Here is a 23,023-nt window from a genome sequence, read left to right on the forward strand (position 1 = left end):
CGGGGAGAACATGCAAACTCCACACAGAAAGGCCCAGTTGGCCCATAGATTCAAACCCGGGACCTTCTTGCTGTGAGGTATCAGTGCAAACTACCACGCCTTAATGAAAACTCATTATAACGATAACAAAGCCACAGCGATGATGAGCAGGTAATTCAAAACATAAAGAAGTATAAATGAGGCAGGGAACAACTGGAAATGCCAACTAGGAACAACAAGCTAATGAAATAGACTCAGGGATAACTGACAACCAACTGATGAAGGACAGGGGATTGATAGAGTAACTATCAAACTATCACACTTTTGGGAAAACACAAAGGAAGGACAACCAACAGAAAAAACACAGAGGCAAGAATCTTTTCAAAGTAAAACAGGAAGCACATGCATGAAAATCCAAATTGAATAACAGACAAACAAAGAAAAATCCAAGGTCAAAAACTGTGTTTACACAATGTTCAAATAACAGTTGGTGACTCAATGAGGCATGCAGCTTCCTAACCAGACTGTAATGCTGCTAGGAATGCTCTCAATAACCGTCCTTTGCAAGATATTCTGTGACATGCCCAACGTCCTCATCCTTCTTATTAAGTACACACACTGTTCCACTTACAGTGTGTATATGTGTGCTGCCCCCATGTCTTCCTTGGGTCAAGAATCCTCTGCTTAACATAGTCAGTGTTTAAAGACTTGTCTTTACACCAAGTCACCATGTTTGTCACCTCTTTTTTGCACAGCCTGTGTTGTCTCTTCTACTGTAGTTTATATCTGACTATTCTCAGTTCTAGTCCTCAGCGATGCCAGAGAGAAACAGTGTAGTGGACAAACATGTTTGCCTTAACCTCTCAGTTAATCCCCTTCTTTTGTTTAGGTTGGGTCATTTTCTGATGTATTTTGTGGATACAGTGTCATTAATCCAAGTGCTGCCAGTGGTGCTTGTTTGATTTGAGAAGAAACACCATACAGTATTGATAATTATGTTTTCACTAGCTTCTAAATATGAACTGCATTTCCATTAACTTAACATCCTGTGATGAATGAACCTAAAGTGAATCCTTCAGATCTGCATAGGAAGTGGGCCTACTTCCACAGAGTCTGTCATATTTCTACAGTAACCCAGAAGAGTAAAAAAAAAAAATCAAACACAGCCTCGTTTTGTTTTTAATTTATTAAAGGACATCATACAGTATGTTTTTGTACACACTTAGAAAGGGAGGTGTGATCAGTTGGTTACAAACATTTGAAAGCAGAACTTGTGCTCCTGGTGATATTTCTATCCTGTATTACTTCTAGGTAAAGGAGAGCTTCTATCAAGTTTCACATAAATTATTCTTTATTACAAACATGTGCAAACAGTTAAATGTCAGAGGAAGACAAAAAAATAATCATTTATATGAGATGTAGAAACATATCCATCATATGAACTGATTTAAAGGTCACACACTAAGCATTTAGATTATTCAGATAATTTAGATCGTTTCTAATTGGTGCTTTTATTATTAGATTCCCACATCCACATTCATCACACAGCCACCTTTTGACTTTCATATGAAAACATTTAAACATATTTCATCTTGGCACCTCTATTAGTAGCTTGTGTTTGATGAACTTGTGCTGTTTGTAGAAATTTTAAAAAGTCAAAGAAAGTATGAGGGACAGACAACAGTGAAGTATTTCCTTCTAAATCCCAGATGTTTGCATGTAGATTAGGCAGTGTCATCTGTGACTGACCATGTTGAGTATCAGTTAGGCTTCACTGGTGAATTGTTAGTCAAGCCTCCTGAGCAGGAGACCACGGACCCCAATCATTGTTTGTCCTCCTTTTCTCTTCTGCTGCCTCCAAACAGAGCTCCCGCCAGCGCCACGACACCCAGACCGACAGCTGCAGCGATGCCTGCGTACATGACGGTTTCTCGCACCTGCAGGGGGAAAACGTACATCTTTTAACCAGTGAGGGAGCATAATGTAATTCAAATGACATATATATACATATATTGTGTCTACAAAACGTATTCACTCACTTGGATGTTTTCCCATTTTACTGCATTTATAAAGTGAACCATGGTCAATGTAATGATTATTTTCTTTTAAAAATAAACTTTTACTGTCAAAATGAAAACAAATTTCTAGAATAGAGTAAAATTACTGTGTCCAGAGGTGCAATTCTCATTAAGACCTATCCACTCCAACTCAGTGCCATGACAATTTTTTTTTTTTATTTTTTATTTTTTTTTTACATTATATATGTTTAATTAACTGGCATTGCTTTGTAAAAAATCTGTTTTCCCTTTGACAGTAAAGAGGTTTTGTGTAGTTTCTTGTTAAACTCATCCAAATTATTCTAACCAGGATTTCATTTATAAAAGCAATAAAAAAGGGAAAACATCCAAGTGGGTGAACACTTTTTATAGAAACTTGTAGTCCTCACCACGAACACACATCATTGGTATCTGTTGGGACTTTCTATTTTATTATTTTTATTTTCTAAAATTACTTTTAAGTCAAACAGAATGCCTTTCTCCATTTTGTTAAATATTTGGTAGACTGTGAAAATGCCACCGGATATAATGAAAATGCATCCAGGACTTGTCCTCGATGATATGCAACCTAATTTATAAATATATTAAAAAGTTCAAATGGTAAAATGAAGTCGACTTTCTAACCTATAACAAGCCGCAGCTTTTCTCCACACCTGGCTGAATGTTCATCACTAAAATTTCTTGCGGAAGAAGCTCATATCATACACGTGCAGTAGTATACAGTTTGGCAGTGTGATGCCGTAAACATATTCTCTGTTTTATTTGGAGGTTCTTGCTTAAAGGAACAGTATGTAGGATTGTGGCCAAAACTGGCCCAAACTGGTACTGCAATCACTTTCAAAATACTGTAGAACGGTGTATCCCCTCAGCCTCCCCCCTGACTCGAGGTTGCCAGCTAAGCTGCAGGATCCAGCAGGAACGTAGGCTGCTACAAGGAGCTTCCAATGGCAAGTGACGAGTCCTACACAGTAAGTTTTTTTTTCTGTTAATAAAGTTTATGCTTCATGAGAGATGTTTTGCGAAGTAATTATGTATCGCAAAAATTTACTAATGGCGATTAGCCAAATATTTCGTAAAGATGTACTGTAATACCACATTTCAGTCGGAACATAGATTGTTTTCATACCCTGCTAGTGGTGCGATAGCGCTTTTTATGAACGCATTTAGCACGGGCGACCATGGAAAATCCACTGTCTATGTGTACGGAAGCACGGGGCTTTTAGCCTATACCAACAAACATGGTAGAATATAGTATCCAAAAGTCGAGGGTCAATTCCATGCCATTCCGGACTTTGTCACTACGTATTTCGGATTCATAACGAGGTCTTTTAGGTTTAGTAACGTTATACATGTTTTATCCGACACGTTCGTAGCTGCAGCTGTGGTAACTAGAGCAGAGCTGGCAACCCGGAAGACGAAACTCTACTGACTTCGTGATTAGTAGATAGCTTGAGGGTGGCGCCTCAGGCCAAAACACAACATGACAACATCAACATCAGTTGAGGGCTGCAACTCTCACTTTTAAATGACAATATCCTGGCCGGACCACTGTCGTCAGTGATATAAGTATTTGAAATGAACATGATTTCTTCATGTCTAGTGACATATCAGGGCCATTTTATGATTAATTGAAATACATTTCTTACATACTGTTCCTTTAATCTTTATCCTATTGTACTTTTATTAATATCCTTTGAAAGCTTCTTAAATGAGCTCGTTATTTATCAAATACATTCTTAAGTGATTAAATTAATGATGTTGGTCAAGTTGTGTGAAATACTATATAGACCAGGGGTGGCAAACATAATGTCATAGGGGTCGCACTGTTTTAGACACCCAGCAGATGACAGCAATGTGCTGATTTAAAGACATTTCAAATTTATAAAATATTTTTAAAAGGATCATTAAATGTTAACATTTCATCATTCTTCTTTGCACTGAAACAAAGGGAAGAATCTGGAGCGGTCGTGATTTATAGGTTATTATGCAATTGTGTTACTGGTTACTTGACATAAAAACTGGGCTGTATGTGGCCCTTGAACTAAAGTTAATTTGGCATTAATTAATTAATTAATATTAATATATACAAGCTACACCAGCCTTGGAGTGGGGGTATCAGATGGGAGGTTGAAATGTGATATAAATTGTATTGGTAGTGACACACAAGTCAGTAGGTGCATTTTTTTACTTGAACCTAAGTGTAAACATAGACCCCATCCCTGGCCTTGAGCTGGTGTAATCTGTACCTATTAAAACTGACCTGACGACGGTTCTGAACCTACCTGCCGGGACTCGGACTTGCCATAGCGCAGCTCATTAACAAAGTGCTCACAGTTCTTCCTGATGAAGCAGTACGGCAGCTCCCTACCCACCAGTGCACAGGCCTCTTTCCCAATGACCTGGACTGGACGAGGTGTGTACTTTTCGTCCAGGTTGTTGTTGATTTCCCACTTGTCTTCCCCCACCACATGCCACAGATCCTCTTTCTTCACTATGGCCTTCTCACATAGTACAGACATCATGCTGCTGGAACCTGCACCCGCGACCTCCGCTAAAGGCAATTATTATAAAAAAGACAGAAAAACTTTGATTACATGTAAAGGATTTACATAACAAATAATGTCTGTATTATGTCAGATCTAATTACATGTCACAGTGGAGGAGAGCTGTCAAATAAGATGCAAATAAGAGTTTAACAGGTTAAGATTTGTGACTCACAGAGCGGTACCAAGTGAACAACAAAGCCATCGCCGACATACACCGCCCAGTGATGATAGGTGCCCCGGAAAACTTCAATCAAGTCCCCAGGCTCTAGTTTCTCATCATACTTGGATTAGGAGACAGACAAAAAAGGTGTTTTTGGCAGGTGTTTGGCAACACTTGCAGCACATCTGACCCTGACATAATCTAGTGTAAACAGGGATGGGACTTTTGAATAAAAATCAAAGCAAATTAATTTAAATGATATAAACAATAACAAATCCTTTAACCGACACATTTGTGCAATTGCAGACAACACAATAGCAGGAAAAGAAGTGTTTGTTTTCTGACCAGTGTCGGGGCCATGTCAGTGTACCGTCCGTAAATCTTGGAATGGTTTAACTTTCTGCTTTCAGCTCCTGCAAAGACAAATAACTTTATACAACACATCTTAGTGCACAACCTAGGATATAGAGAAATAAGAAAAATATACTGAAACCTGGGAAATAAATTAAACTGGTGGTTAGTTGGCGTTAGAGTCTTTTTGTGGTCTTGCTTCAGTACTAGACTATTTAAAGTTTTAAAGCCACCACAGACGACATTAAAGTAGCCGAGGTGAACTTGAGATGTTTTTAGCTTTCACTGTGTTTACATCAGACTAACGACTTCATCGCCTAGCGACCGCTTTTTAGTATCAACTACGAAGCTCTGTATCAGTACGAAAAAACCGAAAAGTAAGCCGTCGTTCGCAGAAAGCGAGTCAAGCCAGACGCGGTCGGATTTTTCTTGCGCGTCTATGTGTTTACTTGCGTACGGGTTCCGAGACAGGCCAAAAAGCGAAATGCAAAAAAAGAAAAAAAAAGAAAAAAAAAGAAAAAACTTTGTTCGGTGGATTCTGAAAATATTGGCTTGATTACTATTCACAGTGACCTTTGCTATTACTGTACAACAGCTCAACTCATTGTACTGTCGAAGAAGAAAATCAGTGACAAAGTCACCCAACCTAAAGGCGTTCTAATAGTTCAATTCCTCATATTCTGACACTTATAAAACTCTTTCCTTCCTAGGTTTGTTCAAATTTTGATTTGATTCTTCTTCACAGTGACCCTGACAACTGGTGGACAATAGCTCAACTCTGTTTACTGCAGAATTTGAAAGAAAATCAATGACAAAATCACTCAAGCTAAAGGCGTACTAATAGTTCAATTGCTCATTTTCAAACACTCATAAAACCCTTTCCTTCATAGATTTGCTCAAATTTTGACTTGATTCCTATTCACAATGACCTTGGCTATGACTGTACAATAGCTCAAGTCATTTTACTGTAGAATTTGGAAGAAAATCAATAACAAAGTCTCCCAACATAAAGACGTTCTGATAGTTCAATTTCTCATTTTCAAACACTCATAAAACTCTTTCCTTCATAGGTTTGTTCAAATTTTGTTTTGATTCTTGTTCACAGTGACCCTGACTAATAGTGGACAATAGCTCAAGTCTTTTTTATTGCAGAATTTGGAAGAAAATCAATGACAAAGTCACTCAACATAAAGGCATTCTGATAGTTCACGTTCTCATTTTCAAACACTCATAAAGATTTGCTCAGATTTTGACTCCTATTCACAGTGATCTTTGCTATGACTGTACAATAGCTTAAGTCATTTTACTGTAGAATTTGGTAGAAAATCAATGACAAAGTCACCCAAGCTAAAGGCTTTGTAATAGTTCAATTCCTCATTTTCCAACACTCTTAAAACTCCTTCCTCCATAGGTTTGCTCCAATTTTGGCTTGATTCTTGTTCACAGTGACCCTGACTAGTTCTGGACAATAGCTCAACCTATTTAACTTCAGAAGTTTGAAGAAAATCAATGACAAAGTCACCAAGCTAAAGGCGTCCTGACAGTTCAATTCCTCATTTTCAAACACTCATAAAAGTCTTTCCTTCATAGGTTTGCTCAAATTTAGGCTTGATGGCTATTCACAGCAACCCTGGCTATTACTGTACAATAGCTCAAGTCATTTTACTGTAGAAGTTTGAAGAAAATCAATAACAAAGTCACCCAAGCTAAAGGTGTCCTGACAGGTCAATTCCTCATTTTCAAATACTCATAAAACTCTTTCCGTCATAGGTTTGTTCAAATATTGTCTTGATTCTTGTTCAGAGTGACCCTGACTACTACTTACAATAGCTCAAGTTATTTTACTTTAGAATTTTTAAGAAAACCAATGACAAAGTAACCCAACTTAAAGGCGTCCTTATAGTTCATTTCCTCTTATTCTCGCACTCATAAAACAATTTTCTTCATAGGTTTGCTCAAATTTTGTTTTGAGTCTTGTTCACAGTGACCCTGACTATTCCTGTACAATACAATCAAATCTTTTTACTACAGGATTATAAAGAAAATCAATGACAAAGTCACCCAAGCTAAAGGTGTCCTTATAGTTCAATTCCTTATTTTCAAACACGCATCTTCATAGGTTTGCTCAAATTTTGTCCTTGACTACTGCTGTGGAAAGTTTTATGGGTGGTGTGAACTGTACCATCTGCATCCCAAATTAAAGGAACTTGTGGTAGACATCATCTTACTACACTTTACATGTTTAAGGGAGAAATGTCAAACTGCATGGTACCAGAAACACATCGGTTCCCTACAATAAAGGCCAGACTCAGTTCCTGCTTTGGCTCCATCCACATCTGTTGTACTATGCTACTGAATTTTAATAGGCCTAAGTGTGTGGCTCCCAGTGCCTTTTTCTAAAAGCTTGCTTAGCTCAGTCCTCGGTTGTGTCTGGACAGTCTGAATATGTCAGTGGAGAGGAGTATGTTGTCCAAAGTCCTTTCCATCGTGGATTTCTCACATTTTGTAAATGACATGTTCAGCCAAAAACTCAAAAAGACTAAATCTTCCCCTTAATATCCCAGGGGGTCATGCTGTCTGGTAAAAATAATACAATAAAATAAAATAAAAACAATGAAAGGAATATTTACAAAACATGACCATTTTCTACTATTCCTAAAAAAATAAAAAATAAATGAATAAAAATTAAAATTACAACTTTAACTGCAAAGTAACTGTACCACTTCAAGGATCCCCCAGTATAAAATATAATGTTACAGATATTAATGATTAATGGACTACAAAACTGTGCAAGAGCATGTCTGATATTAGTTGATCAAAGTCAATATTTACCCTTCTTTCTCTTACTATTTTTGCACGGCCTGTCAAGATATATGCTTTTTGGTGTTTTGTGTTTTTGTATTTTTTATTATCATTTTTAGGTGTCCAAGACGCACTGAATTTTAGTATGATTGCCCTATGTTTTGCATATGCTTCAATGTTACTGATTTGTTTTTCTTTATTATGAGGAATTGAACTATCAGGACGCTTTTATATTTGGGGAATTTGTCATTGATTTTCTTCCAAATTTTACAGTAAAATTACTTGAACTATCGTACAGTAATAGCAAAGGCCATTGTGAATAGGAATCAAGCCACAATGTCAGCAAACCTATGAAGGGAAGAGTTTTATGAGTGTGAGGAAATGAGAAATTGAAGTATTAGAACGCCTTTAGGTTGGGTGACTTTTATTATCTTCCAAATTCTACAGTAAAATGATTTGAGTTATTGTGCAGTAGTAGTTAGGGTCACTGTGAACAAGAATCAAATCAAAATTTGAGCAAACCTATGAAGGAAAAAGTTTTATGAGTGTTTGAAAATGAGGAATTGAACTATCAGAACGTGTTTATGTTTGATGATTTCGTCACTGGTTTTCTTCCAAAGTCTACAGTAATATAGCTGACTACAGTAGTAGTCAGGGTCACTGTGAACAAGAATCAAGACACAAATTAAGCAAACCTATGAAGGAAAGACTTTTATGACTGTGAGAATAAGAGGAAATGAACTATAAGGACGCCTTTAGCTTGGGTGATTTTGTCATTGATTTTCTTCCAAATTCTTAAGTAAAAACATTTGAGCTATTGTTCAGCAGTAGTCAGGGTCACTGTGAACAAGAATCAAGACAATAATTGAGCAAATCTATCAAGGAAAGGGTTTTATGAGTGTTTGAATATGAGGAATTGAACTATTAGAACGCCTTTAAGTTGAGTGACTTTGTCATTGGTTTTCTAAAATAACTTGAGCTATTGTACAGCAGTAGTCAGGGTCACTGTGAAAAGAATCAAGTCAAAATTTGAGCAAACCTATGAAGGAAAGAGTTTTATGAGTGTTTCAATATAAGGAATTGAACTATAAGGATGACTTTATCTTGAGTCATTTGTAATTGATTTTCTTTCAAATTCTGCAGTAAACAGAGTTGAGCTATATCCAGCAGTAGTCAGGGTCACTGTGAACAAGAAGCAAAACACAATTTGAGCAAACCTATGACGGAAAGAGTTTTATGAGTGTTTGAAAATGCAGAATTGAGCTTTCATAACATGTTTATGTTTGATGACTTTGTCATTGATTTTCTTCTTCTACAGTAAAATGATTTGAGCTGTTGTACAGTAATAGCAAAGGTCACTGTGAATAGTAATCAAGCCAATATTTTAGCAAACCTATGAAGGAAAGGGATTTATAACCGTTTGTCAATATTTTTCTTTCACATTATACAGTAAAATGACTTGAAATGTTGTACAGTAATAGAGAGAGATGTTGTGAATAAGAATCAAATTAGCAATCGTGGTAACATATAAAGAAAACCGGAGTTTTAATTTTTGAATCAGAATCCACCGAATAAAGTTTTTTTTTTTTTTTTTTGCATTTCGCTTTTTGGCCTGTCTCGGAACCCGTACCGTAAATAAACACATAGACGCGCAAGAAAAATCCGACCGCGGCTGGCTTGACTCGCTTTCTGCGAACGACGGCTCCAGTCAGAGGTGAACTGTCCCCTGCGCCCCCTCCTCTTTCCCTTTCTCACACAGCTTCTGTGCACGGCACCTTCTCTGCAAGCATGGGCAGCTGCAGGGGGCGCCAATTTGCCAATTCCCCACACAGTGATATGACAGGTAATAGAAAACCAAGTAGCGGCGATTTATTTTTTTTCCCCTAGTCCTCGTGCCGCCCCCCTTGTGTCATGACAAAAAAATGCCGCCCGGGCGGCTGCCCGGTTCGCGGATGCCTATAACCGCTACTGCCCAAAACCCAAGCTCGTGTTTAAGCTTAATTATAGTGGTGTGCCATACCGCTAGATTTGGTATCGATCTGATACCAAGTAAATACAGGGCCAGTATCGCCGACACATCGATACTTTTTAATAATTAAGATGGATACATCATCAATCTGAATCAATCTAAATCTGAATGAATTTTCACGACCTTAAACTGTTTTTGTGATTATTAATCAGTTACAATCCAGTACGGCAAAGTTTATAAGTAAATAGAGAATACTTTATTATCACAATAAAAGTTTGTGTTCAAAAATAACACAAAATTATCACTTGTGAATATATGAATACAATTTTTTTTTTTTTTTCAGACAGTGTTCCGAAACTACAATACAATTATAAAACTAAATCTCTGCCTTCATTGCACTTCTTTCTGTTTCTGTTTTTTCTAATTAAGCCCTGGACATGTCGCCAGTCCATCGCAGGGCTTCTTGGGCAATCTGCTAAGTGAAATAATAAAAATAATTAAGTCTGTTGCACACTTGTAGTTTAAATATAGCAACTAGAATCCCTTTCACAGCTAACACAAAAGGGTGTATATTTAAATATCAAATCTGACCTATATTATATTCAGTATCTGTTTTAATTCCAGTAAATGTATTCATTTAAATAACGCTTCAATGGGATAAATGTATAATATCAAGGTCTTCGCATAATTGATACTTTTTTATACTTTTTAATCCTTTACCAAGGTGGCCGGAGATCGAAACAAAGATTTATTGGTAACAAGTTTGCAGACAAAATTCAATCTTCTATCTGGACATTTTCAAATTTGCAAGTTAGAAACTGTTTGACAATTTATACCTAATTTTGAAACAATGCCCAAGCATCACGTTTTTTACGGCACAGAAATCCCACCTCTAAATAACTGATCTCACGATTTGTTGATCTTTTCTCATTGGCTACCTACATATCAAAGAAGCATGGAGTAGTGACATCGAGGAGGAGATTTCAGATGAGCTGTGGTCAAAAGGATTGGAGAAGATTAAATTATCCTCAATTAACACCAGACTCCAACTAATTCTATTGTAAAGTTTTCCAAATTGAACTGGATATATCCCTCTGTCTCTGCTTTAGCTATGTGATAAATGCAAATCAGGTGAGGGCACCCCCTCGCTCATCCTTTCTGGGCCTGTCCCAAGCTTGGGAAGTTTTGAGATGATATCTTCCATCTGTACAGCACAGTATATAACAAACAGCTAATCCCTGAGATTCTCTTAGTGATAATAGGATGCTCTGACCACATGCTGACTCTCCCTCCAGTATAGCAAGCACTTATATTTGGCATGGTTATTGCAAAAAGGGATCACCGCAATCACCTTGTTTTAAAGAATGGCTGAATGAGATGACTTCCTGTCTGTACCCTGAAGAAACACGTTACACTCTGCCAGATGCTCATTCCAGATACATTAGTATTTGGGGCCCTTTTATTGACTACATTAAGGGTGGGGTATAATTGCATGAACTCAGTGTAATGGTTTGAGGGGTTTATGTGTTGCCTTTGCACTGGGGTTCCCTTGACCTATGAATATCCATCTATTTTTTTACTGGCAGTGTTTGTTGTTCTTTGTTAATTTTTTTATTTTTTTGGAGTTGTTTAAAGTTCATCAGTGTCCTTGTTCAGTTTTCACTGTGTATGTCAAGTGCTGCAGATAAAGGGAGGACCCAAATGCGAGACACAGGAGGAATGAGACAGGATGAAGAAAATAATAAGGGAGCTTTAATGAAAACTCACTCATTCATTCATTCATTCATTCATTCATCTTCTGTAACCGCTTGTCCTGTGAAGGGTCGCGGGGTCTGCTGGAGCCTATCCCAGTTGTCATTGATTGAGAGGCGGGGTACACCCTGGACAGGTCGCCAGTCTATCACAGGGCTAACACAGAGAGACAGACAACCATTCACTCACATTCACACCTACGGCAATTTAGAATCACCAATGAACCTAACCAGCATGTCTTTGGATGGTGGGAGGAAGCCGGAGTACCTGGAGAGAACCCACGCAGACACAGGGAGAACATGCAAACTCCACACAGAAAGGCCCAGTTGGCCCATAGATTCAAACCCGGGACCTTCTTGCTGTGAGGTATCAGTGCAAACTACCACGCCTTAATGAAAACTCATTATAATGATAACAAAGCCACAGCGATGATGAGCAGGTAATCCAAAACATAAAGAAGTATAAATGAGGCAGGGAACAACTGGAAATGCCAACTAGGAACAACAAGCTAATGAAATAGACTCAGGGATAACTGACAACCAACTGATGAAGGACAGGGGATTGATGGGGTAACTATCAAACTATCACACAGTTGGGAAAACACAAAAGAAGGACAACCAACAGAAAAAACACAGAGGCAAGAATCTTTTCAAAGTAAAACAGGAAGCACATGCATGAAAATCCAAATTGAATAACAGACAAACAAAGAAAAATCCAAGGTCAAAAACTGTGTTTACACAATGTTCAAATAACAGTTGGTGACTCAATGAGGCATGCAGCTTCCTAACCAGACTGTAATGCTGCTAGGAATGCTCTCAATAACCGTCCTTTGCAAGATATTCTGTGACATGCCCAACGTCCTCATCCTTCTTATTAAGTACACACACTGTTCCACTTACAGTGTGCATATGTGTGCTGCCCCCATGTCCTTCTATCCTCTACTTAAAATAGTCAATGTTTAAAGACTTGTCTTTACACCAAGTCACCATGTTTGTCACCTCTTTTTTATACAGCCTGTGTTGTCTCTTCTACTCTAGTTTATATCTGACTGTTCTCAGTTCTAGTCCTCAGCGATGCCAGAGAGAAACAGTGTAGTGGACAAACATGTTTGCCTTACCTTCTCAGTTAATCCCCTTCTTTTGTTTAGGTTGGGTCATTTTCTGATGTACACTATATTACCAAAAGTATTCGCTCACCCATTCAAATGATCAGAATCAGGTGTTCTAATCACTTGGCCTGGCCCCAGGTGTATAAATTCAAGCACTCAGGCATGCAGACTGTGAAACAAGACATTTGTGAAAGAATGGGCCGCTCTCAGGAGCTCAGTGAATTCCAGCGTGGAACTGTCATAGGATGCCACTTGTGCAACAAATCCAGTCGTGAAATTTCCTCGCTCCTAAATATTCCACAGTCAACTGTCAGCTCTATTATAACAAAATGGAAGCGTTTGGGAAAAACAGCAACTCAGCCACGAAGTGGTAGGCCACGTAAAGTGACGGAGAGGGGTCAGCGGATGCTGAAGCGCATAGTGCAAAGAGGTCGCCGACTTTCTGCACAGTCAATTGCTACAGAGCTACAAACTTCATGTGACCTTCAGATTAGCCCAAGTACAGTACGCAGAGAGCTTCATGGAATGGGTTTCCATGGCCGAGCAGCTGCAGCCAAGCCACACATCACCAAGTGCAATGCAAGGCGTCGGATGCAATGGTGTAAAGCACGCCGCCACTGGCCTCTAGAGCAGTGGAGACGCGTTCTCTGGAGTGATGAATCACGCTTTACCATCTGGCAATCTGATGGACGAGTCTGGGTTTGGAGGTTGCCAGGAGAACGGTACATTTCAGATTGCATTGTGCCAACTGTGAAATTTGGTGGAGGAGGAATTATGGTATGGGGTTGTTTTTCAGGAGCTGGGCTTGGCCCCTTAGTTCCAGTGAAAGGAACATTGAATGATTCAGGATACCAAAACATTTTGGACAATTCCATGCTCCCAACCTTGTGGGAACAGTTTGGAGCGGGCCCCTTCCTCTTCCAACATGACTGTGCACCAGTCCATAAAGACGTGGATGACAGAGTCTGGTGTGGATGAACTTGACTGGCCTGCACAGAGTCCTGACCTGAACCCGATAGAACACCTTTGGGATGAATTAGAGCGGAGACTGAGAGCCAGGCCTTCTCGACCAACATCAGTGTGTGACCTCACCAATGCGCTTTTGGAAGAATGGTCAAAAATTCCTATAAACACTCTCCTCAACCTTGTGGACAGTCTTCCCAGAAGAGTTGAAGCTGTAATAGCTGCAAAAGGTGGACCGACATCATATTGAATTCTATGAGTTAGGAATGGGATGGCACTTCAGTTCATAGAATGAGTAAAGGCAGGTGAGCGAATACTTTTGGTAATATAGTGTATTTTGTGGGAACAGTGCTATCAGTCCAAGTGCTGCCAGTGGTGCTTGTTTGATTTGAGAAGAAATCCCATACAGTGTTGATAATTATGTTTTCACTAGCTGAACTGCATTTCCATTAACTTAACATCCTGCCCAGGTTGTACCCCACCTCTAGCCCAATCACAGCTGGGATAGGCTCCAGCCCACCTGTGACCCTCCAGAGGACAAGTGGTTACAGAAGATGAATGAACCTAACGTGAGCCCTTCAGATCTGCATAGGAAGTGGGCCTACTTCCACAGAGTCTGTCATATTTCTACAGTAACCAAGAACAGAAAAAAATAATCAAACACGGCCTAAAGAGATACACTTTAATTTAATTTTTTTTTAATTTATTAAAGGACATCATACAGTTTGTTTTTGTACACACTTAGAAAGGGAGGTGTGATCAGTTGGTTACAAATATTTGAAAGCAGAACTTGTGCTCCTGGTGATATTTCTGTCCTGCATTACTTCTAGGTAAAGGAGAGCTTCTATCGAGTTTCACACAAATTATTCTTTATTACAAACATGTGCAAACAGTTAAATGTCAGAGGAAGACAAAAAATATATCATTTATATGAGATGTAGAAACACATCCATCATATGAACTGATGTAAAGGTCACACACTAAGCATTTAGATTATTCAGATAATTTAGATCATACAGATATTTATTAGCTTATTAGGCATTGGCTAATGGCTTAACTCCCATTTTGGCTAAACATGTTTACGTTTGATTCAAATAGTGGAAGATTATTGATTCATAAGCAAAACAGTTTTGTTTCTAATTGGTGTAAACTTTTTATGATTAGAAAATATTCCCACATCCACATTCATCACACAGCCACCTTTTGACTTTTATATGAAAACATTTAAACATATTTCATCTTGGCACCTCCATTAGTAGCTTGTGTTTGATGAACTTGTGCTGTTTGTAGAAATAGAACCGTGGAGTAGAACCCCATTTCCTTCTAAATCCCAGATGATTGCATGTAGATTAGGCAGTGTCATCTGTGACTGACCATGTTGAGTATCAGTTAGGCTTCGCTGGTGAATTGTTAATCAAGCCCCCTGAGCAGGAGACCACGGACCCCAATCATTGTTTGTCCTCCTTTTCTTTCTTGCTGCCTCCAAACAGAGCTCCCGCCAGGGCCACGACACCCAGACCGACAGCTGCAGCGATGCCTGCGTACATGACGGTTTCTCCTGCCTTACACACCTGCAGCGGGAAAACATACAACTTTTAACCAGTGAGGGAGCATAATGTAATTCAAATGACACATATATATAGTGTCTACAAAACGTATTCACTCACTTGGATGTTTTTCCATTTTATTGCATTTATAAAGTGAACCATGAGCAATGTAATTATTATTTTCTTTTAAAAATAAACTTTTACTGTCAAAATGAAAACAGATTTCTATAAAGTAATGTCTTTTAATTTAAAATATATCATGAAGTGGTTGCATAATTATTAACCCCCCTTAAAGTTCAGTCTGTAGGTACTGGTAGCTAATTGGAAGAAGGTTCTTTTGTCTGATGAGACCAAAATGCAGCTTTTTAACCATGAGAATAGACTTCAAGGCTGGTGCACATCACCACAAATACACCATCTCCACTGTGAAGCATGATAGTAGCAGCAGCATCATGCAGAGATGATGCTTCTCGGCAGCAGGACCAGGACAGCTTGTGAAGGTAGAGGGGAACATGAACGCAGCAAAATACAGAAAACCCAGGAAGACAATCTGAATCTGTCTGCAAGAGAACAGTGACTTGAGAGAAGATTTATTTTCCAGGAAGAGTGCAGCCCAAAGAATAAAATGAAAAGCGTTGTTTAAAGAACGACATTTTTCAAAGAGGTTGAGTCAAAAACAAACCCCAATCCAAACATGCTAGTCATGCTCAATACCCATGCAACCTGACAGAGTGTGAGCTGTTCTGTAATGAAGAATGGAGTAAAATTAGTGTCCAGAGATGCAACTCTCATTAAGGCCTATCCACACTGACTCAGTGCTGTGACAAAGGGTACTTACAATATTTATTTTACATTATATGTGTTTAATTAACTGGTATTACTTTGTAGGAATCACTTTGACAATAAAGAGTTTTTTTGTAGTTATCATTTATAAAAGCGATAAAAAAGGGAAAACATCCAAGGGAGTGAACACTTGTTATAGGAACTTGTAGTCCTCACCACATCACCAGAACACATCATTGGTATCTGCTGGAACTTTCTATTTTATTATTTTTATTTTCTAAAATTACTTTTAAGTCAAACACAGAATGCATTTTTCCTTTTTGTTAAATTTTGGTAGACTGAAAATGTCGCTGGATATAATGAAAATGCATCCAGGACTTGTCCTGGAGTCTATGCAACTTTATTTATAAATATATTAAAAAGTTCAAATGGTAAAATAAAGTCAAATTTCAAACCTATAACATGCTACTTTTGATTTTGTCCAATTTGTATTCGCCCTGGTATATGTTTGCTTCTCTCACACTCACAAATAGGCTACTTCATTTTAATACAGCCACATTTACAGTAGGACAAAATAGGAAATCGTAACTAATGTGGCCCATAAAGACCAAGTCACTTCCAAGCTGTTGCTCTGATATGTTTCTCCTCAGTTTTAAGTTTGTTTAAAATTGCAAGGTAGCTAGGTAACATTTACATGTAGAAGAATGTCTTTGTTATTAATGTTAATAATAATATATAGCCTACAAACCATCCAAAGACATGCTCGTTAGGTTAATTGGTGATTCTAAATTGGCCGTAGGTGTGAGTGTGAATGGCTGTCTGTCTCCCTGTGTTACCTATTAAAACTGACCTGACGACGGTTCTGAACCTACCTGCAGGGACTCGGGCTTGCCATAGCGCAGGTCATTAACAAAGTGCTCACAGTTCTTCCTGATGATGGAGTACGGCTGCTTCCTACCCACCAGCGCATAGGCCTCTTTCACAATGACCTCAACCGGACGAGGCGTGTACTTTTTGTCCAGGCTGTTGTTGATTTCCCACTTGTCTTTCCCCACCACATCACACAGCTTCTCTTTCTTCACGATGGCCTCGTCACTTAGTACAGACATCATGCTGCTGGAACCTGCACCCGCAACCTCCGCTAAAGGCAATTATTAAAAGGACAGAAGACAGAAAAACTTTGATTGCATGTAAAGGATTTACATAACAAATAATGTCTGTGTTATGTCAGATCTAATTACATGTCACAGTGGAGGAGAGCTGTCATATAATAAGATGCAAATAAGAGTCCAATAGGTTAAGATTTGTGACTCACAGAGCGCTGCCAAGTGAACAACGAAGCCATCGCCGACATACACCGCCCAGTGCTGATAGGTGCCCCGGAAAACTTCAATCAAGTCCCCAGGCTCTGGTTTCACATCATACTTGATTAGGAGACAGACAAAAAAGGTGTTTTTGGCAAGTGTTTGGCAACACTTGCAGCACATCTTACCTGACCCTGACATAATCTAGGGTGATGGGACTTTTGAATAAAAATCAAAGCAAATTAATTTAAATGATATAACAATAACAAATCCTTTAACCGACACATTTGTGCAATTGCAGACAACACAATAGCAGGAAAAGAAGTGTTTGTTTTCTGACCAGTGTCTGGGCCATGTCAGTGCGTCCGGTTTGACTTTCTGCTTTCAGCTCCTGCAAGGACAAATAACTTTGTATAACAAATCTTAGCGCACACCCTAAGATATAGAGAAATAAGACAAAATGTCTATGAAAAATATATTGAAACCTGGGAAATAAACTAAACTGATAGTTAAGGTAATTGTCTTTTTGTGGTCTTGCTTCAGTAGACGTATAGTCTATTTAAAAATTTAAAGCCACCACAGACGACATTAAAGTAGCCGAGGTGAACTTGAGGTGTTTTTAACTTTCACTGTGTTTACATCAGACTAACGACTTCACCGCCTAGCGACGGCTTTTTAGTATCAACTACGAAGCTCTGTATCATCACGAAAACGACCTCCGTCTCTCATTAAAGCTCTCTTTATGTGTGTGGCTTGGTGGGTTTTATTTCTTACCTTTACCGACAGTGTCCTTGTAGTAAAGTGAGAGACGACACCAGAGAAGCCGACACCAAATCTCTGCTGTTTTATTTTAACAATAGAAGTGAAACAGAAACTTCCTCGCAGGGACGTGCACAGGAATTTTGAGGGGCAGTTGCTCTGACCTGAAAAAAGGGCTATATGAAGGACTGAGAATAACAGGGTCTTTATTAAAATATATATACACAAAGCCTATTTTGCCACTCTGTCCTGATGTCATCTGGGATTGGCTCTGGCTCTGGCTCTCTGAATGCAGCTGATGCACTGGGGTCATCATCTGTCCAATTACATATTATTGTTATTGCCATTATCATTATTATTTGCCCACTAGTGGTATTTATGTTCTGCTCAGGCAAGATCTTTGAAATTACTTCTAAAATAGCCTACCGTATGTTTTTATAGATTACAATTATTTAGCATGCAGCTTTTTAACCCTGTACTTTCTAGCATGGTCCTCTCATCTCATATTTGGTGATCATCACTTAGCCGTACCTGCCCTATGTGCCTCGTCCTCCTGGTGGTCCACATTTTCCTCACATAGTTGTGACTGCTCCTCATCTTAAATGTAATGTAATTATGAAACATTGCCATTAGTAGGCTAAAATATGAGTCTGATTAATTAATCAATTCGCCTACACAGTGTCATGTCATCTTTATCACAGTGCAAATTCTCTGTGTCTCACCTGCTGGTTGGCTTTCTCTCTCCCTCTCCTGAATCCGCCTTTTTTCGGTGGGCATCTTGGCTTCAAACAATACCAAAAGTAGTGATAGGATTTAGGCATTTAACCATTTTGAATAAAATAATTAATGTGATGCATTACTTCCATCATTCATATTCTTCTTGCTAAAACGAAATGTGAGAAACTAACTATCAGACATGTAGCTTAGTTTGCCTGTGTGATAACGGGCTGCTTGTCTGCAAGCTATCTGTCTGCTAAATGTGACAAACTCAGCCTGGATTTATGAAGATTTTAATTAATTTAATAAAATTTGATGATGATGATCGTTCGTTTGTTATACATCACAAACTCACCTTCTCCGGGTTGAGTCGTCTCACCCGACAACCCTATCTTTTATTGTCTATGCGACAACCTCCACGTGCTCCTACTAGAGCCGCTGCCGGTCGCGTGCAGCGCTGCAGCCACGTAAACAGAGTTTGCCCCTACTGACTTTCACTTTCGGTGCCCGAATGGAAGTGAATGAGGCTTTGCGATTATTATTTTTATTTTTTTATCTAGGCCTACGTGAAATTCTGCATCCATTGCACAATTTTTTTTTTCCCCTCAGAAGGGCAACGTGAGTCGAGAAGGACATATGGGCAGTTGCCCGAGCAACCTGAGCAACCCCCCTGTGCACGTCCCTGCTTCCTCATATCATAAAAAAATGCCTCCCAGGGCGGCTGCCCGGTTCGCTGATGCCTAAAACCGATAGCCTACTGCCAAAAACCCAAAGCTCCTGTTTAAGCTTAATTATAGTGGTGTGCCATACCGCTAGATTTGGTATCGATCTGATACCATGTAAATGCAGGGCCAGAATCGCCGACACCAATATCGATACTTTTTAATAATTAAGATTGATACATCATCAATCTGAATCAATCTAAATCTGAATGAATTTTCACGACCTTAAAGTGTTTTTGTGATTATTAATCAGTTACAATCCAGTAGGGCAAAGTTTATAAGTAAATAGAAAATACTTTATATATCACAATAAAAGTTTTTGTTAAAAAATAACACAAAATTATCACTTCTGAATACATGAATACTTTTTTTTTTTTTTCAGGCAACTACAATACAATTACAAAACTAAATCTCTCCCTCCATTGCCCTTCTTTCTGTTTCTGTTTTTTCTAAATAAGCCCTGGACATGTTGCCAGTCCATCGCAGGGCTTCTTGGGGAATCTGCTAATTGAAATAATAAAAATAATTAAGTCTGTTGCACACTTGTAGTTTAAATATAGCAACTAGAATCCCTTTCACAGCTAACACAAAAGGGTGTATATTTAAATATCAAATCTGACCTATATTATATTCAGTATCTGTTTTAATTCCAATAAATGTATTCATTTAAATAACGCTTCAATGGGATAAATGTATAATATCAAGGTCTTCGCATAATTGATACTTTTTTTATACTTTTTAATCCTTTACCAAGGTGGCCGGAGATCGAAACAAAGATTTATTGGTAACAAGTTTGCAGACAAAATTCAATCTTCTGTCTGGACATTTTCATATTTGCAAGTTAGAAACTGTTTGACAATTTATACCTAATTTTGAAACAATGCCCAAGCATCACGTTTTTTACGGCACAGAAATCCCACCTCTAAATAACTGATCTCACGATTTGTTGATCTTTTCTCATTGGCTACCTACATATCGTATGGAGTAATGACATCGCGGAGGAGATTTCAGATGAGCTGTGGTCAAAAGGATTGGAGAAGATTAAATCATCCTCAATTAACACCAGACTCCAACTAATTCTATTGTAAAGTTTTCCAAACTGAACTGGATATATCCCTCTGTCTCTGCTTTATGTGATAAATGCAAATCAGGTGAGGGGACCCCCTCGCTCATCCTTTCTGGGCCTGTCCCAAGCTTGGGAAGTTTTGAGATGATATCTTCCATCTGTACAGCACAGTATATAACAAACAGCTAATCCCTGAGATTCTCTTAGTGATAATAGGATGCTCTGACCACATGCTGACTCTCCTTCCAGTAGCAAGCACTTATATTTGGCATGGTTATTGCAAAAAGGGATCACCGCAATCACCTTGTTTTAAAGAATGGCTGAATGAGATGACTTCCTGTCTGTACCCTGAAGAAACACGTTACACTCTGCCAGATGCTCATTCCAGATACATTAGTATTTGGGGCCCTTTTATTGACTATATTAAGGGTGAGGGCATAATTGCATGAACTCAGTGTAATGGTTTGAGGGGGTTTATGTGTTGCCTTTACACTGGGGTTCCCTTGACCTAATGAATATCCATCTATTTTTTTACTGGCAGTGTTTGTTGTTCTTTGTTTATTTTTTAATTTTTTTGGAGTGGATGGTGGTGGGTGGGCATGGGAAGGTTTTCTTTTGTCTCTGTGTTGCTGAATAATGTAAAAAAAAAAAAACTTTCAAAATAAAAAAATATATATATAAAAAAAACTTGGATATTTAAGGTTTGAATAAGTTCAATGGAAAGCTGATTTTCATTTGCATGACCAAAGTGTAGAAGTTTTGTCATTTGTACAGGACATCATGCAAAATGAGACCATTGCTATCTTACATTGCCAGCTGTTTAAAGTTCATCAGTGTCCTTGTTCAGTTTTCACCGTCTATGTCAAGTGCTGCAGATAAAGGGAGGACCCAAATGCGAGACACAGGAGGAATGAGACAGGATGAAGAAAATAATAAGGGAGCTTTAATGAAAACTCACTCATTCATTCATTCATTCATCTTCTGTAACCGTTTGTCCTGTGAAGGGTCGCGGGGTCTGCTGGAGCCTATCCCAGTTGTCAATGATTGAGAGGCGGGGTACAACCTGGACAGGTCGCCAGTCTATCACAGGGCTAACACAGAGAGACAGACAACCATTCACTCACATTCACACTTATGGCAATTTAGAATCACCAATGAACCTAACCAGCATGTCTTTGGATGGTGGGAGGAAGCCGGAGTACCTGGAGAGAACCCACGCAGACACAGGAAGAACATGCAAACTCCACACAGAAATGCCCAGTTGGCCCATAGATTCAAACCCGGGACCTTCTTGCTGTGAGGTATCAGTGCAAACTACCACGCCTTAATGAAAACTCATTATAATGATAACAAAGCCACAGCGATGATGAGCAGGTAATCCAAAACATAAAGAAGTATAAATGAGGCAGGGAACAACTGGAAATGCCAACTAGGAACAACAAGCTAATGAAATAGACTCAGGGATCACTGACAACCAACTGATGAAGGACAGGGGATTGATAGAGTAACTATCAAACTATCACACAGTTGGGAAAACACAAAAGAAGGACAACCAACAGAAAAAACACAGAGGCAAGAATCTTTTCAAAGTAAAACAGGAAGCACATGCATGAAAATCCAAATTGAATAACAGAGAAACAAAGAAAAATCCAAGGTCAAAAAAATGCGTTTACACAATGTTCAAACAACAGTTGGTGACTTAATGCGGCATGCAGCTTCCTAACCAGACTGTAATGCTGCTAGGAATGCTCTCAATAACCGTCCTTTGCAAGATATTCTGTGACATGCCCAACGTCCTCATCCTTCTTATTAAGTACACACACTGTTTCACTTACAGTGTGCTTATGTGTGCTGCCCCCATGTCCTTCTATCCTCTACTTAACATAGTCAATGTTTAAAGACTTGTCTTTACACCAAGTCACCATGTTTGTCACCTCTTTTTTATACAGCCTGTGTTGTCTCTTCTACTGTAGTTTATATCTGACTGTTCTCAGTTCTAGTCCTCAGCGATGCCAGAGAGTAACAGTGTAGTGGACAAACATGTTTGCCTTAACTTCTCAGTTAATCCCCTTCTTTTGTTTAGGTTGGATCATTTTCTGATGTATTTTGTGGGAACAGTGTCATCAAGCCAAGTGCTGCCAGTGGTGCTTGTTTGATTTGAGAAGAAATCCCATACAGTGTTGATAATTATGTTTTCACTAGCTGAACTGCATTTCCATTAACTTAACATCCTGCCCAGGTTGTACCCCACCTCTAGCCCAATCACAGCTGGGATAGGCTCCAGCCCACATGTGACCATCCAGAGGACAAGTGGTTACAGAAGATGAATGAACCTAACGTGAGCCCTTCAGATCTGCATAGGAAGTGGGCCTACTTCCACAGAGTCTGTCATATTTCTACAGTAACCAAGAACAGAAAAAAAATAATCAAACACAGCC

At 38.8% G+C, this 23,023-nt stretch overlaps 1 protein-coding gene across 1 annotated transcript; it reads right to left on the bottom strand.

The window, feature by feature from the left end:
- Window positions 1-446: 446 nt before the first annotated feature.
- LOC311491346 (uncharacterized protein) lies at window positions 447-18,677 on the bottom strand (the record flags this gene model as incomplete). Its single annotated transcript, XM_084549251.1, has 9 exons — window positions 447-1,916; window positions 4,319-4,587; window positions 4,755-4,863; window positions 5,088-5,155; window positions 15,141-15,258; window positions 16,890-17,158; window positions 17,333-17,441; window positions 17,662-17,712; window positions 18,612-18,677. 9 exons carry the CDS (start codon window positions 18,675-18,677, stop codon window positions 1,803-1,805), a joined length of 1,173 nt encoding a protein of 390 aa, XP_084405377.1. The 3' UTR covers window positions 447-1,802.
- Between the last annotated feature and the right edge of the window lie 4,346 nt (window positions 18,678-23,023).

Source organism: Chelon labrosus (assembly GCF_963514085.1).
Source record: "Chelon labrosus genome assembly, chromosome: 8".
NCBI lineage: Eukaryota > Metazoa > Chordata > Actinopteri > Mugiliformes > Mugilidae > Chelon > Chelon labrosus.